Here is a 17,497-nt window from a genome sequence, read left to right on the forward strand (position 1 = left end):
GGAGGATCGCAAGTTCGAGGCCTAGTTGGGCTCCATAGTGAGTTTGAGGCCAGATTGAGTAAATTAGCAAGACCCTGTCTCGACATTCAAAAAAAAACAAGGGTTGGGGATGTACTTAGCAGTAGAGTGATTAGCATGTTCAAGGCCTGTGTTCAAATCCAAGTACCCCCCAAATAAGTCAATAAACGAATGGGGGGAGATGGTCTCAGTGCAGGGGTGAGGGGAGAGTTTGGCTCCACTGATCTGCTTCTACAAGTGGAAGCTGGGTTGCTGCTGGGCAGTACAGCTAAGTGGCCAGGCATCGAAGAAAATGCATTAGGAGAGGAGCTGGGGTTGAAGAAGCTGTAGGTGGGCTTCTCCCATTACCCTGGAGAGCAGGAATCCAAGGAAGTAAGGCACCGAAAAGGGGGCCTGTTTCTCACCAGTCCCAGGAGTCTGGAGTACAGGAGACCAGGTTAAAGCCACAGGCCACTTGTCTGCTGAAGAGGTTTGGAATCTAGTATTGAGGGTCTTCCTAGTTATGGGCCTGTTGGCTCAGTGGTCTGCTGGGTCAGTTGTTTAGAGGGACAAGAGTCTGTTCATTCAATGGTCTATAGGATTAGGGGTCTACAGTGTCAGTTGTCTACAGTGTCAGTGGTCTACAGGATTAGGGGTCTGCTGGGTCAGTGGTCTACAGGGTCAGCGGTCTGCTGGGTCAGTGGTCTACAGGGTCAGCCGTCTGCTGGGTCAGTGGTCTATAGGATTAGGTATCTGCCAGGTTAGTTGTATACAGGGTCAGCCATCTGCTGGTCTATGGGGCCAGGGAACCTGCTAGGTATGGAGGATCCAGGGCTGGGGGTCTGCTCCAACAGATCTCAGGAGCTGGGTACTGGGGCCTTAGTTGCGTGTGAAGCACGACAAGTCTTGGGCACACCGAGACTGGCTCCAACCTCTACAGGGCTCCTTTTCCTTCTCATCCACGCAACTCTACTTTTCCATCAGGTGGGTAGTGAGTGGATCACAGCAGGTGCATTGTTGGGAGCAAGGGGTGCAGCTGCAGAGGTCAGAGGTGAGAAGACGGAGGGGGACAGTTAAGGCCCAGTGGTCAGGGTGAGTGGGAGCATGTAAGAGTTGGAGGCAGGAGATCCTGGGGATACTGAAGATAGAAACCAGGATGAGGGTGCCAAGAACATGGAAGCTGCACACCGAGTCACCACGGGGGACACTATGGTGGTCCTTTAAGTTTACATACAGTTGTCACGTGATCCAGTAGTTCCACCTCTAAGAGACTTATCGGGAAGAATTAGAAGCAGGGGTTTGAAAAGCATTTTGCTCTTCAAAGTTCACAGTGGTGTTAGAAACGCCACGGGGGAAAGCAGGCAGATGCTCACACGAAGGGTGCTATGCTCCTGTAATGGAATGCTATTCAGTCTGCAAAAGGAAATTCTCATCCACTCTATAACAAGAATGAACCTAAAAACATTATTCTAAAGTAAGCCAGGCCTAAAAGGACAAGTCATGAATGGCTGCTTGCATATAAAGTACAGGGAAGAGGAAAATTCTCAAGCCAGGATGCAAAGAGTTTGATAGGCTGGGAAAAAGGGAACAGCAAGTTTTGTAGATATTGGCCAAAAACAAAACAACAAAATCACTGAAGCCAGGAGCTGTGGTGAGGGGAGGATGTGGCATCTTCTAGGCTTTCTGAGGTGGGGTGTGTGTGTGTAGGAAGACAGGGAGGTGGAGGCAGGCCTGGGCGAGGCTGCAGTGGGGACAACAGCCCTGGCAATGCGGCTGCCACACCGAGGTTGTCTGCTGTTCAGGGTGAAGAAGCAGAAGAATGTAGACCTGGGAGGAATGTTGCTAAGCTCACAGGACAGCAGTGCCTCAGGGAAGGGATGCAGGCACAGTTAGGGATCCAGGAGACACAGCACAGGATTGGCAGTGAAGTGAAGACAGGCCAACCCTTTCCAACATGCGGACAGCTCTCCTTTCAATGAGTGTGGTGTGTGTGTGGGGGCAGGGGGTGTGCGTGGTCCTGTGACTCCTTTCAGAGACAGGGAGTAGTTTCTTGCAATGGCGCCTTCTAGTTTGGCTCTGGATAAGGAAGCTGCTGGACAAAATTCAGTGATTCCAAACAGTTTAATGTAATTCCAAGACAGTGTGATCACATCGCTACACATATACAATATGCATATGTGAGTTTACAGGGTCAATTAATAACTCGCTTCACCTCAGAGACCGAGAAAATGATCAAAAAGAAACTGAGTAACAAGCTATAACAGTTCACCACAACAGGACCCCCGCCTCACCCTACAGTTAGTAATATTACAATTAAAATAACTATATTCTTCTATAATTTTTTCTGTTAAAATCATCTCATAAATTTACAATGCTATTATTAGTTTCCAAGACTAATATAAATTCACTCCATTTTTCTACAACGAAAATGATGATTAATTTAGAAGCGCACGATGTCATGATGAAAACAAGCATTTTAGTAGCGACAACTTCATCAGTTAAGAATTAGTTTTCTTGAAAAACATTCTAAAGCCAAGTAAAATACCCATCCTTATAACATACCTATAATGAGACTAAGGAACAGGTTACATAGAGTCTACGACACACTGGTTTGTCCTTAAAAAAATTAGACATTTATAAATAAAAAAAAGAGGGACACGTCACAGAGGAAAAAGAGGTACACGAGAATACTGTTGCACGCAATAATCCCACAGATTAACATGGATTAACACTTTATTACAGAAACCATACAGTGAAGGAACACGATGGGCCAGGGCTTCCGAGAGGTTTTGAGACTGAGCTGAGATGACTTGGTAGAGAAAGAGCTAGGTCAGATGACCTGGGGGAGGGAGGGAGGGAGGGAGGGAGGGAGGGAGGACGGGAGGGAGCCTCATTTCTTGGGCTGGGGGATGGGTACTGCCAGGTCTCCTTTCCATGTTCTTGTTTTGGGGAGTGTGTCTTTCTGTCCTGAGCATCCTGAAGTCACAGGCAGCTGAAAGCTAAGCACTGTGACAGACTTCTCTTGCCTTCTCTTGGAAATGTGATATAATTCATCAGGCTGCAGCTCAAAACGTGTGGTCAGAGCAAAAAGGGATGAAGAATTCCAGTCCTTTTGATCTCTGTCTCCTCTCTCTCCCATGCCCTTGTTGCTGGGGACCCAGAGAGAGCAGCAGAGCCCTCAGGGCCTCCCAGCTTTGCTGAGGTGAGGCAAGGGCTGGGGGACTGGGGCCTTAGCTGCGTGCGAAGCACAGTGTGTCTTGCTCATTGGACACACCGAGGCTGGCTCCAAGTTCTACAGGGCTCCTTCTCATCCATAAAGCTATACTTTTCTATCAGAAATTTGGCTTGATATATATACACAAACATATATATCAACATCTCTATCTACAATGCTACTACACTAGGAATCCTGCAGCCCCAACATATGCCTTTTTTGTCAACTTCATTTGGTTAAAAAACACACACAAAGGGGTGAAGGGTGCTTTGGGGGCTATAAATGATTGTGCCCTAGGTAACCCATGGAAGAAAATCAGTGTTAAATGGGCGTTAACACAAGAGAGAGGGATGTGGAAGGGCAGGAAGCCAACAGTCTTGGAGGCAGTGTGAACAGGACCTCTGCTCTGAAGGGCGTATGTGTGTGTGTGTGTGTGTGTGTGTGTGTGTGTGTGTGTTCCCCTCAGAGTCACAGAAAGCTAGAGGACGGCACAGTCAAGACGACTTCCGTGTCCTTCCTCATAACCTGAGCCAGAGCACTGACAGCGACAGCAAATCCATGGACCAGCAGCCCAGCAGGCAGGCAGGGAGTCAGGGGCCTGGCTCCCAGAGCTGAGCTTTCTGGGAGTCCTGTGAGCCTGAGCATGGATGGGTGGGGAGTCGGAAGTGGGGACAGGTCAGCAGAGTCATTTGGAAATTGGCTGAGAGGGAACTAAAGGGAACAGCAGCAGAGCCCTTTTTTAAGCTACAGTGAATTTACTTCAAATGATAATGAAAGCCATTTCTTTCCTCTCACTTTTAAAACCATGGGTTAGCTCCAAAGACAATGAGACAAAATTCATTTGGTTTATTAGTGCAAAGGAAATCACTCACGAACACACGCACACGCACATGCCCACACACTTGCGCGTACACGCACGCCTAGGATATGACGGAGGACTGTGAGGAGAACATTCTACAAGGACATCCTAACAGAACAAGAGCATGCTGTGAGCACAAAGCAAACATGGGCGGTGGGGACTCACCACTGGTCCACACAGGTCCTCCACAGTTCAGTGGTGGCAAAAGAGAAAACCAAAATCAAACAAAACCCAGTTCATGCTGTGAATTCTAGAACAGCCAGGGCAACAGGGTGGGAACCTGTCTTAAAGACACAACATAAAAAAAACAAAAAAACAAAAAACCCAATAAAGACCCAACCCAAACCTTACAAAACCGTCAGGGAAATTGACATTTCCTGTCTTCTCTTGCCTAACAATGGAGCCAGCTCTTGTGTCTAGCCTGTTTCTGTCACTGTGAACCCCTCTGTACCCAGTCTCTGAGGGCCGTCCTGCAATGCCCATCCCAGCTCCTGCAGCGTGGAAGCCACCTTCTAAACTGAGTTTCACACCTTAGCCAGGCAATGGTAAATTAATGTACACATTATTTTACATGGGTTTTGTTTTAACAACAACAACAACAACAACAAAATGACAAAAACAGCAATGTGTGGAAAATCCAGCCAGTGAACGTGGGCGCAGGGATATGGTTCTCCCTCTCCAAATGCTGAACAAGGCCACTGCGGACCCGGAACAGCAACCATGCTGCAGAGCGGCTGAGCGCCAGCACCATCTATTCCCCGGTGAGGGGCCTAGTCGCAAGGGAAGCATTCACACCAAGACAAGGTGGACGGAGCGTCACGTCTCACCACCCTCCACGGTGTCAACAAGCATTGATCTAACCCAGCACAGGATTCTGCCTATGACCCCAGTTCAGGACTCGCCCCTTCCCATTCCCTCCAGACTTCCTTTCACATTCTCTCAGGCTCACTGGGAAGCAACAAGAAGGGAAACACACGCATCAGGCTACGGAGAGCATGAGTGGACCAGGCCTGCCTTGGGAGACACAGCTTCTAACACAAGAGTCAGTCAATCGCTGTGGTTGAAGATGTCAGTTATAAACAATTTTCTTTTTAAAAAGTACCAGGTTAAATGTAAACTATAAAATACTTTAACTATAAAATGCAGCCAGAAGTATGTCTGAGTCTCCACAGTCAATTGTGTAATTTACGTGGTATTGGAGAAGTCAAAGGGCATGCCACAGGAGTGAGATGCACGCCCCCACACACTTCGACAGCATAGAGATTAGGACACGCAGAGTCGTCTCTTCTTGGTTTCACTTCTGGTGTAATGAGAATTCTATTCTCAGAATCCACTTAGACAACAGTGACCAGGGTACATTAATCCTTACTTTCAGCCCACAGAGAACAATTCATAGTCTTTTAAATCACAATCAAGCTGGCTACATGATTTCCAAAAGGCTAGAGCAGGACGAATGCCCACGTGTGAGGTAATTATTGCCATGAGGGTCACAGTTTGTATAAGGTAATATAGCTAAACCCTTCCGAAGACACTGCTAGGTGCTCTGCCCGGGCTCCAGAACACCTACTGACACCCACCAGGATCTCAGATCTACACTAGCTGGGTTTGCTTCCAATGGATTTAAAGTTCTACAAGAATTTAGAACTTGTGTAAACGACCTAAGAATTTAGGCAAACAAGCCTGGAGCTAGTCAGTAAAGACATTTTTAAAAGAAAAGAAAAACAAGAAACCCAACCGAACAGAGTTTGAAGAGGGTAGAGTGGAGGTCTAAAGCATTTCTAGATTTTGTCATCTCTCAAGTGACCCGAAACTGCCTGTATAGCACCCTCAGCCCCATGGCCCCCGCTTCCTCCTCCCCCCCCTCCTGGCTTCCTGTGGCTGCTCTGCTAGGTTCCGCTGTTGTCCCTCTCTTTGAGAAGGGGGTCTCTTGCAAGAAAACTCAATATTGTTCCTCTTCCCAAAAGTTATCTTGCTTTCATCCCCTCCTCTTTTTTTTTGTTTTTTGTTTTTTTTGTTTTTGTTTTTGTTTCTTCATAGAAAAAAAGGTTCCTGGACACAGACCCTCATGGTATTTACAGATTTGGCGTGAACCTGGCTTCTGGTTCTGTGCAGAGCTGAAGAGTGGGTCTATTACAGAGATCAGAGCTGTCATGATATTTATCAAGTACAGTAAAAAATAGCATTTTGGAAAAAAAATATATACTTTTAGTATTGCCTTTCTAGGATTAGCTATAAGAAAAAAATCATCTTTCTGTATTTATTTAGAAGAAAAGAACACGTTCCCTTCACTCTCCTAAGAGTGCAGCAGCACTGAGTGATAAAGCTAGTTGCTGGAAAGAAACCGAAAGGAATTCTAGGAGCCCAGAGAAACCTCCAGGGACCCACTCTGCTCTCCCACCTGCATCCATCCAGGCCGCTCTGCACACACCTGCTGAGGTCCACTGTCACACAGGGCAGGCAGCGCATGACACTCCGCCAAGGACTGTCCTTGTTATACAAGGGAGGCAGCTGAGGCTGGTGTCGGTGGCTCAGCTCCAGAGCCAAGCGGACAGAATGTCAAGCCCTGACTTCCCTCAGTAGCTAAGGTGGCCTGGGCATGTCTGTACAGGTCCTGCACGGCTGGGGTCCTAGGGCTCCTCAGCATTTCTTAGCACAGTGTTTGGCACAGGGAGTGGGAGCATCATTAAATGGCTCATTAGAGACAGGAGGCTGCACCCTGAAGTTAGTTAAACAGGGGAACAAAATTTCACACGAGTAAAGTCCTGATTAACAAAACCAGGATTGGGAAGTTGGGGCTCTGAGATGCATACTTCCCTTGCACACATGCCACTTTCTCAGAGGGCCAGCTTCTCCATCCTCACATAGGGGGTGTTGACTTCTTCCCAGAATGGGTTCTCCGAGAGAACACTGAGAAAGGGCTTGGCATACTGTGAATACTCAACAAACGTCAGTGAGTCCTTACACACGGGTACTGCTATTGTACAGGAAGAGACAGTCAGTACAATGGCTCCTGCACGGGTCTGAGATGAGGAAGCCTGAAAGGATTGGGGACAGGGAGGGTTCCAGCTTAGAAGCCGGGAAGGGGCTACCTCTCCTAAGTCACCCCAAAGACTCGGGAACCAGCCCTCAGGCGGTTACTGCGTGGGCCATAGTGCCAACCTCCAGGAGGTTCCTCTTGTAAGTCAGTCAGTCTTACCTTTCCACCTTTGGTTCTCTAGTGGCTCGATGGACTCGTCTGAGTCTGTCTGTGGAGACTAGGCAAGTGGACCCATAGCCACCCAAGCCCGGGATACAGTGTGGGCTCACCAGGGAAGGTCTGCTGGCTTGTTTTCTAGCTTCTCACAGTAGCATTGGATCAATCAATCACAAATGAGCACTAGAGGGCTATCAACTCCCCCGGAGCAGCAGCATTTAGGGCCACCACTCCACTCCTCTTTAAAGAGAGTGGTTTTGAAGTAAATGCAGTAAAATTAAAAAAAGAAAGGCAGGATAGAAAGGAACGGTGAATGGAAGGTCAGTGAAGTCATCATTGCCCAGAAAGGAACAGGGACTGTGTTTGCCAGTCTCTAGAGGTGTCTCAGAGGGGCTCTTTGGCTAGAGAAAGGGACAGTTTTTACTTCCTTTCCAATTTGGTAAGGACATCTCAGGCTTGCTTAATCTTTAGGCTTCTCCACTGAGAATCTGTAAAGCACACAAGAGGGAAAACAAAAGTGAGGAGCAAAGTCTGTGGGACCCTGGGCTGTGATGCAATGAGTGGTGGTGTGTGTGCACGCGCGAGTGTGTGTGTGTGTGTGTGTGCACGTGAGTGTGTGTGTGCACATGAGTGTGTGCGCGCAAGTGTGTGTGTGTGCGTGTGTGCGCACGTGAGTGTGTGTGCACACATGAGTGTGAGTGTGTGTGCATGTGAGTGTGTGTGCACACATGAGTGTGAGTGTGTGTGTGTGTGTGTGTGTGTGTACACGTGCTTATGCAGTCTCAGACTGGGCCACGAAAGGAGAGCTTGCCTTATAGATTCTGTCTGCTAGCTGAGGGCATAGAGCAATCTTTTTTCTGTCCTAGCAGCTACTTGGCAGGCCAGCAAGAGCCACACCCACATCCTACCCTCCCTTAGCCAGATGTTGAAAACCTGGGGGAGGGAAGGACAGGGCGGGGACCCAGTCACCCTTGTCATCATGAGCCACCAGCAATACTTCCCTAAGCCTCCTCAGTACCTCACTCTGTTTTCCAAGAACATAAACATCACCCACTCACAATCACCCAACCCACTCCTCCACCACACACTGTTCAAATGAGTGTTTGCAACCTCTGAGACCCAGTCTGGGGAGGTCCTGTCTGCGGTGCTAACCTCCCTTCCTGACCTGCTTCGCACTGGTTGGTCATTTCCAGTCCTTAGACAGAGAACAAAGCCAGGCTGGCTTTTACAGCTGCAAACAACTCTGTCACCAGGAAGGGGAGAAACTCAATACAGTCAGGGACACTGGGCCACCCACTCCCTTTTCCTCTGAATCACATCAAACATCCACTTCACAGGGCTAACTGGCACTAACCCCAGCCTTGCCTACTGGCCTGCCCATCCGCCTTCCTAAGACATCACCCTGATGCACTAACAGAGACATGGGTGCCAGGCCCAGTAAGAACCCAGCGAGCAGCAGTCTGCTGACCTGAGGTCAAGAGGTACCACAGACCTATTTCCTTGAGCTGACCTCATCTTCCTCATGCCAAGCAGGTGATCTTCATTGAAGAAGATGCACCAGGGACATGGTCTGGTAAGCACTGAGTGGCCCTCCTTCCACTGAGAAGCATAGTCCTAAGGACAGCAGCCTCCTTCCATCTTCTCTGCCTCCTAGGGAGGCAGCGCTGAGCGCCTTAGTGGGAGCTTAGGTGAGGATGCTAACTAGCTGGGATTCTGTGTCACACCTGATGCATCAGCTCTCAATACAGGACTTGAGAGCAAGGGAGAGGGTTGTGGGATGAGGTTTGCAGAGTGGGGAAGCTATTGCTTTGATCTTTTCTCCATTGGGGCCTGGTTGTTTCTGAGTGGTAGTGGGCTGTGTATACACACCCATCACCACAGCCACAGCTCCGAAGTGGGAGGCCTAAAAGGTCCCACTGTGCCCTTCACTTAGAAGGGTCCTGCAGTGTCTGCACGGTGGCTGCCTTTCTGTGAGACCGTCTGTGTCATCCCTGTTCCTTTATTTGGCTTCCTAGAATTGGGTGCTAGGAGGCTATGCCTGGGGAAGCAGCAGCCGAGGGAACTGTGTCACAGGAGGCCCTGGTTGCCCAGCACCCTCACTGTCTCTGCATCAAGGGAGGTAAGCCACACTCCAAGTACGTTCATGGGAAATAGTGAAGGTGGGGTGAGGCCTACGGAAGCTCTGAGAGGAGCCTTTTTATGCTGCATATCAGATGCGAGGTGGGTTAAGATCTGGTCAGTAGTTCACACCAGGAGGAGAGCACAGAGAATGTGAGAGAAGCTGCCAAAGGGTCCAAGGACATTGCACCGACAGTGGCTTTGTGTCACAGCTGGCCATGCAGACAAGAAGGCCCCGAGTATCTAAACCTCTGCTTTGTGATAGGTCTTTCTTGTAGCTCTTTGCGGGACAGAGCTAAGAGGAACAATTTTCCTAATTCTTGGGCCTTTCCATTTCTTTTCTTTTTTCTTTTTCATTTTCCTTTTCTTTCCTCTGACAAGGTTGGACATCTAATCTATATGTCCCTCCAGTCTACGTATATACACACAGCTAGAATAAAATAAATTTAAATATTATGAAGATACTTGGAATAAATGTATACTTCAAACCCTGACTAGAATAACAATGAGGAGATAGTAATCATAATTACAGTGGCAATAATACAACTAATCATACAACACTAACTTTATGAGCAGCAAGGGACACTCATTCCTGACCTGGAAGAGAAGGGGAAGGACCTGTGGAAGAATGAGAAGCTTCAACGTGAGCAGACAAGAGATGACAGACAAGGACGGCCCTCCCAGCTCTAGAGAGTGCTGCAGCACAGCAGGGCAAGTCTAGGCCCACCCTCAGTTGAGAGAGAGCCAGTCCTGTGGGAAATGCTGCCATCTAGCCGCTGGAAGCTTCTGTGACAGCCAAATTTCCATGCTGCTGGGGCTCTAGCAGCCTCTGGCTCAGAGGCTCCAAAAGCTCCTTATCCCTCTCCCAACTGTCTTGGACAGTTTTCCAGCTATCTCACTTCCAGCCAGAGCTGGTTCTGACCAGGATGAGAGATTCGGAACTCCCTACCATAGCTGGCATCATTCAGTCCACTCCCAGGAAGTCCTGGGCTGCAGTGGTCAGACCACGCCCAAGTCTTAGCGTATCCTTTTTTTTTGGCCCAAGGTGCACTGAGACACATCCAGTTTGGGGACTTGACTTTATAAGAATTAATGGGTGGGGAAGTTCCCAGAGTTTTTCACAGCTAAAAGCTAAGTAAGCTTCGTTACAGAAGGAGGACAGGTATCAGGAGGAGAGTCTTTCACAGTAGATTGATCAGGGTCTAAAGAGGGAGAAAAAGGAGGGGGACTGGAGGATGCTGGACTGCTGACCAGAGACCTCTTTGTACCTGGTGATGTGGATGAGGGGCCAGCTAGGACTCACATCAGAATCAAACAATTCATACCGTGCTACTCTGTCCCATCCTGGACCTGACTGGTCTCTAACATCCATGGCTTCAGAGTTTCTCAGTAGGAAGAGAACTCCTACCAACTCCACTGTTCAAAGCTGCATAAAATATCTAGAACGCAACAAAGGTGCAGAGGCCCCCTCTCGGCAGGTCTCTATGGAGGCTTAATTGCCCATGGCAGTGTTTGTTCAGTGCAGTGCACCCCGGCCACCTCATCAGTGCCCCTCCAGCCCTCTGCCCATTATCTCACTCTCAAAGGCAGCGATCAAACTATCCAGGGAGAGCCAGGTTAATTTCAGGAGAGAAGTGACAGCAGACTTACCAGTGGAGGTCCACAGGGGAGAGAGCTGGCGAAACCAGGAGCCTGACTAGCTCCTGAGCTGGTGGAGAGATGTGGGTTCGCCTGAGACTACTAGGCTTCTTACAGGAGGGAGGGACTGGGGAGGTAGTGTCTCTGCCCTCTCCTCATAAGGCCCCAGGAAGGAGGTGGTGGGCTGAGGCAGCTACCCAGCAAGCTGACATTCCTAAAACTCCAGCCATCCATAGCAGAGCTAGGGCAGGGTGAGGAGCTTGTCTGGATCTCTGCTCTCAAAGTAAAACTCACCGAAAGAGCCAACTGTCACCGGTGTGCCTCAACACACAGCACCCATGCTCCTCCTGAGATCCACGATTCTCCCCCTTCCATTGTGCCAGCTTCTTTGAAATCCTTCTGCTCACAAAGAGCCCAGGAAAGACAATCCACATGACATTAAAACAATGCAAAAACAAAGACCCAAGTACAATACTATACCAGCTCACACAAATGACCAGCCCCGACCAGTTTCTTGGAGTACCAGTGGAAGTAAACCCTTTGCTGTGTCTCTGTCTGTCAGTCATTAAGGCACTAGGAGGGAATGATGTAAAATCAAGACTGCAAGGGCTGTGACGGCGGTGCCAAGGGACACACGGGGAGGGTGGCAGCCCCGGTCACACCCACACGTGCTCACGCACACTCACTCACTAACCTGGACCACCACATTGGTTCCATGCCTATGTTAAATCACTTTGCTTGTGCAATTATACTGAGGAATAGTCTATTGGTATCACTGGAGTTGAACATAAGGTAGGAAACAAGGGTGCAGTGCTACATTCTTCTAGGGTGTCCAGGACAACCACTAGCCCTACGCTACACGACTAGGGGTTGATTCAAAGAGAAGAAAAAAAATCTCAGAAAAGAAAAAAATTAAAGACGGCAACATACATCATTAATGACATCTGAGGACTAACATTGCTTAGGGATTTATCCAGAATGCTCCAAAAGAGGAAACCCGCCTTTCTCTTAGGGATCTTCCACTTGTTTGCCTGACCCCACCGTTTCTGACAAACAAGCTAGAACTGGGCTTTGCCAACCCCAGACCAACCCCCAAATATGAGCCTTTTCAGACCAGGGCCTAACGTGTGAAAGGGATGTTGACCCTTTTGGAGTTCTGGGAAAATCCCTAATTTTTATGTTCAATTAATTAAAAATCTATTGGATTTCCATATCAGGTGTCCCTGACAGCAAATTCTTCAATGACACTTGCTGCCATATGAAAATAATCTTTAAAAAGTTCATAAAGTTCTTCAAAAACTGGGCCTTGCTTCCAGTCTTCCACTCCTCCTCCTTTCCAGTTTGGTGCAGAATGGGTTTGTGAGCTGTGGTTTTTTCTTTTTTTTTCCTCTTTTGTTACTAACATTTTTCTTTTTCTTTTTTCCTTTTTCTTTTTTAAAATAAAAAGCATAGATTTCCCCTCCTTAAACCCCTCCTTTTAAAATGTTCTCTTTTCCGCTCTAAGTCCTCCCACTTCCTAGTTCAAGTTTCATTTGTGCCCCAACTGCCCCCCTCCCTGCCCCATTTGCATTGTTTGTGTGCGGCACCTGCAGTAGAAATTCCCAGCTCCCCAGGTCGGTCTGGGAGCTCCTCCACCCTCCTCCCTGGCGGGCCTCCTCCAGTGTTTATATGTAAGGGTATTGGTTGACCTTGGCAGGACTCAGTGGATATCCAGTGTAGACGGTGGAGGCTGGCGAGGCGCTGATATAGGTCTGGTGGGCAAACTGGGCCGGATACTGACTGGGGTGAATGGTGGGCGAGGGCAGGACCCGGGGCCCCATGCTCACGGGGACCTGGTGGACGATGCTGGCCGGATAGGCAGTGTGCTGCACGGTGTGTCGTGCTGAGCCTTGGGATGCCACCAGGTGGGCTACAGTGCTGGTGGAGCCTAGGGCTGTGGGCGCTGTGTAGGTGTAGAGGTGAGGCTGGGCAGGGAGGTGGGCAGCCGCAGCCAGGTGGGGGTGAACAGTGCCATGGCTGGGGCTGCTGTGCGGGAAGGTGTACGGAGCCTGAGCCATGGTAGGAGTGATGTAGGCCTGCTGCCGACGGTGACTCCCAGTGCGGTCTGCAGCCATGTGCTGCTGAGCCTGGGAAGGAAAAGCAGCAGAGGAACTGCATTAGGGGGAGGAGGGGGAGAAGGACAGAAGGAGAAGCAGGAGTAACAACAGATGCTTCCCTTCAAAAGCAGAGAGCATGAGCATTTGTTTGGGTTGGGGAAGTAATGTCTGTCTGGCCAGTCACCAGGCTAGGGTGCTATCTAGAAAGCCCAGAGCAAAGCGGATACTTGGCTGAAGGGTTAGAAGGACCCTTCTCTCAGTGACTGCCTTCCCACATCTCACTCTAAAACTGGGTCTTCCAGAAACAGTCCAAGCAAAAGCCCTCTCTCCTATAAAGAACCCACATTTCTGGGTCATGCATGCAGGTCTCTGGGGTAATAGCTGAGGACCCTCTGCAGCAAGGCAACTTCAGGGATAGCCTGGTGGGTCAGGGCAATGGCATGCCACCACGTCACCTTTTGCTGGGTTGACCTAGCACCATGTGGGCCCTCTCTGATCAGCAAGTCTGTCCTGGCACCACGTTACTAAGTACTCTGTCACTTTGCTTTGGGCTGGCTCTCTGTGAACAAGAGATACCACCTTTCCCAGGGTTGGTCTAGGGTAGGAGTAAACCAACAAGGCCCCTTAAGGACACTGCCTACTGTGCCTGCTGGGGTTTACCTGGCTGAGATTGAGGGGCTGCTGCTGCTGGAAGTGGGGGCCTGGCCGCTGTTGACGGTAGGCGATGGCTCCTGACGAGCTCCCTGAAGAGTGGCCACTGGTGGAGGTCACGGTGCTGGAGGACTTGGACTTGAAGGAGGATGAATGGTGACCGGTACTGATTGCTGAGGGAGGAAGAACAGGCCATATAGGTCAGTGGCATGTCCTCGACTGTCTAGAAGGTGTGCTTCCCTCCCCTTCCAAACAGCGCCTCCCAGGAAGGACACGTTCCTAAGGCTGTCCAGGCATTAACCATGTATTCCCCAGACATAGCCATTCACTTCACTCTGGAGAGACAGCTGGGCTCTGGCCCTTGGCCACATGTGGGGGTCTATGCTAGCCCCACACTCACTGGTCCACTGAGGGAAGTGTTATAGCAATATCTGGGAGATGTGTGGAAGGAAGGAGGCCTGCCTGGTTCCTTCCCCGCAGGATCAGATGTGATCATGCTAACAGCTGAACGTAACACACAACCAGACTGAACAGCAGAAGTTACAAGAACCATGCAGCTTTCCTGACCCCAGCAGCATGAGACTAACTCTTTCAGGGGTGGCCTGACACAGCCACTGTTCCTACTTACTGACAGGGTGGAGGTTGCTCTATTCTTTGGTCACTGTGATTCCAGCTCTGTAGTTGGGGATGGCATAAGAGCCTGCATTGTAACACATTCTGGGAGCTGCTGCTGCTGTGGGGTGGGGGGACCACAGTCTTAATGGGTAGGAGATTGAGCAGGGGCAATACCCACATCAGATGGCTGTCAAGTACTTGGGCAGGAGAGCCCAGAGCTTTATTAGAGCCTGCTGCCTGCCAGGCACTGTGGCATGGACCACCCAGGAGGCAGTTGGGTGAGAGTGGCAATAAGGAAGCACCTCAGAGCATAAAGGCAAGAGGCAGGGGAAGAGGATTCAGGAGGATGCTAGTGGTTAGTCAGAATAGGCCTTAACTGTCGGTGGGCAGGGTGAGACCTTCACCCTGAGTAAGGTAAGCGCCTAAATGCACAGGTCGTAACCCTCTGCCCTCTTACCTTTGATATGTAACCCAGGCTGCCCTCAAACGGGCCATCCTCCTGTCTCTGCTTTTTCTGTGATGGTTGGTATTATAGATCACCAGACCTGGCTAAGTTACAGTCTCTACTGAACAATACCCAAGAGCCAACAATTGGCAAGCAACAGGCAGGTGCACAGTCTTGAGGAGACACTGCATGTCTCTAGCCCGCACAAGAGCCTAGGCAAATGTGTATGGGAGGAGGTTCCAGGCACCTCCTCTGTGCTCTATGGTCAAATGCCTGACAGAACACATGAGGACTATGAACTGTACTATTGGTGTACAGTTTAAAAGCCAGTTAATATATTCACTCTACTCCTTAAAAGCTAAAGAACAAAGGAGAATTAGTTGGGAAGAAAGTGGCTTTGGTTTGGAGTGGAAGGACAGCCTGCCTCCCACTGCCCCAGGTGCTGGCCTAGGTAGGAACACAATGCCAGCTGGGAGACCAGTGCACAGAGGGGTGTTGATTCTCTGTCCAAGAACATGCCTGAGGAGGGCTTTGCCCAAGGGGAGAGAGCACAACAAGAAAGGCAACAAGCCTTTCCCTCATCCCCACCAGTCCAAGGACATCTGAGAATTCTCTTGTATCATGTAGTTAAGGATTCACTTCCTTCATGGAGTTTCTGGGATTGACTAAAATAAGGTCTGTATCTTATTCTTAGGACAGATGGCATTACACACTAAGGAACATGTATAATAAAAGATGGGGCCTTTGAATGACTTGGGATAGATCAACTTTTTGACAGATTCCAGGGTTATGAAGTCAGGGTTGTGAAGCCCAAGGTAAGCCCTGACAATGGGAGAAGAGTTCCAGCAAAGATCCAGGACAAAGGGAAACTGGAAACCTTGGGGGCAGAAGACAGAGGGGAACATCCCACCTCTCAAGAAACTCCCAGCCTCAAGTAAAGGAAGATTGATTTGATGGGAAGGAGAGGGTGAGTCTTAGATGAGATTCCCCTGAGTTGGAGAGATGGCTCAGTGGTTAAGAGCACTGCCTGCTCTTCCTGAGTTCAAATCCCAGCAACATGGTGGCTCACAACCATCTGTAATGAGATTGGTGCCCTCTTATGGTGTGTCTGAAGACTGCTACAGTGTAATCATATAATAAATAAATAAATCTTTGAAAAAAAGAATGAGGTTCCCATGTCTAACTGTACACTGGCACCCATGGCCTCTCCATCTCCCCATCCTGATTTCCCTCAGGAGGTGCCTGGGAATTGGTGTATTGAACTTCCCAGGTGCCAGTGGAGCAGACTGTTATATTCAGGACCCAGTGCCCAGATTAACCAGTTAGATCCAGTTAGATTCTCAAAGCTCAGGCAAGGCCTGGGTCTTTGAGGACTCGATATGGCGGCAAACAGAAAGCCATGTGCCTTGACTGACAGTAGAGCTCTCTTTCTCTCCAGGCACCAGGAGTTTGTGTGCTGGAATTGAACTCCTCCATGCCTGGTGACAGATCATGGACAGATCTCTGCTCTCATCCAGCATCCTAGAAACTGTAGAGATTATCTCAGAAGAAGAATCAATCAGTCCAAGGGATCTACAGCTTGGGTCTGTCAAGAGACAACGTTGGAAAGACCTCAGTGTTCTACCTATTGCATTATTGTGGTGACAAGATATGGTGACTGGACTATCCTAAGGCAGAGTCTGTGGCCATGAGGGAACAGACACTCACTCATGCAGGGTGTCCATGCAAATGTGCTTAGAGCATGGTGATCTGTGGCAGCAGATCCTGAGAGTCTGGCTGCAAGCACGGCCACTCTGAGAACCTCTGTGCTCTTGCACGGTTCTTTTAATTGCAGTAGCTCCATGTTGAGTTTCTATGAAGACTAGTTATATTAGAGATAGTCCACGTGGGGTTCATTCCATGTGCACACCCCTTAGTGAGCAGCCTCATGTTATTTCTCAGCCAGGCACTGTGGGCCCATACTGCTTCTCACAGTGAGAGTATTGACTGTGAAAACTAGCATCAACTCCACAGACTGTGGGCAGCTAGGACCTGAAGATGAGCAGTGGTGGGTGCAGGCAGATGAATTTAATGAGCCTATTTTCTGGGGAGCACTGTGGTACCCCTAAAGCCACAGGTGGAGTGCTTGAAAGAGGCCCGTGAGCATACCTACCCCACATGGGCCAACCCCAGTCAGATGGTAAAGAAGAAAGAAGCCTGAGCTTGTTTCCATTTCTCTTCCTGGCAGAGTTGCTTGGTGTAGAAAGGGCCCAATCCCAGGCCTGGTGAATACTGGGAAAGTGTTGCAGGCCGGTGGCAGCAGCGGCCTGGAAAACTCCCTACGGCTCTCATCCTAATCAAACCCAGCACACCGAGCAGCAACCTCAGCAACCACCAAAGGAGAGCCCTCATCTCCCAGGGTGCCTCAGGTATCTCCTGTGGCCATGGCCACATCAGGTGACAAACACAAGGTCCCTGCCAAGGAATAATAAATAGCCTATCATGTCTAGACAAAGCTTGACAGTGTGCTCCTTTCTGACGTCACAAAGATGCTGCCCGGCCTGGCTGTGGCTGATGGCAGCATGAAGCAGAAGAGCAGGCTTACAGATCTCTCATGAGCTGGAGTGAAGGAGACGCCAGAGAGCTGCTGCTGAGGAAGAGCATGGCAAGCACTGCCTCCCTTCAAAGGCTA

General features: G+C 49.5%; 1 protein-coding gene across 11 annotated transcripts in view; it reads right to left on the minus strand.

The window, feature by feature from the left end:
- Window positions 1-2,099: 2,099 nt before the first annotated feature.
- Window positions 2,100-17,497, minus strand: part of Hipk2 (homeodomain interacting protein kinase 2) — a 189,803-nt gene continuing 174,405 nt past the window's right edge. For 4 of the 11 annotated variants that reach the window (XM_087658024.1, XM_087658023.1, XM_087658022.1 and 1 more), the window contains exons 14-16: window positions 13,776-13,939; window positions 12,708-13,145; window positions 2,100-11,418 (exon numbers count right to left, since the gene is read on the minus strand). In XM_087658024.1, coding sequence (XP_087514150.1) covers window positions 11,329-11,418; window positions 12,708-13,145; window positions 13,776-13,939 — 692 coding nt within the window. In that variant the 3' untranslated portion in view covers window positions 2,100-11,328. 11 annotated transcript variants of the gene reach the window in all.

Source organism: Rattus norvegicus, chromosome 4, assembly GCF_021556685.1.
Source record: "Rattus norvegicus strain SHRSP/BbbUtx chromosome 4, alternate assembly SHRSP_T2T, whole genome shotgun sequence".
Classification (NCBI taxonomy): domain Eukaryota; kingdom Metazoa; phylum Chordata; class Mammalia; order Rodentia; family Muridae; genus Rattus; species Rattus norvegicus.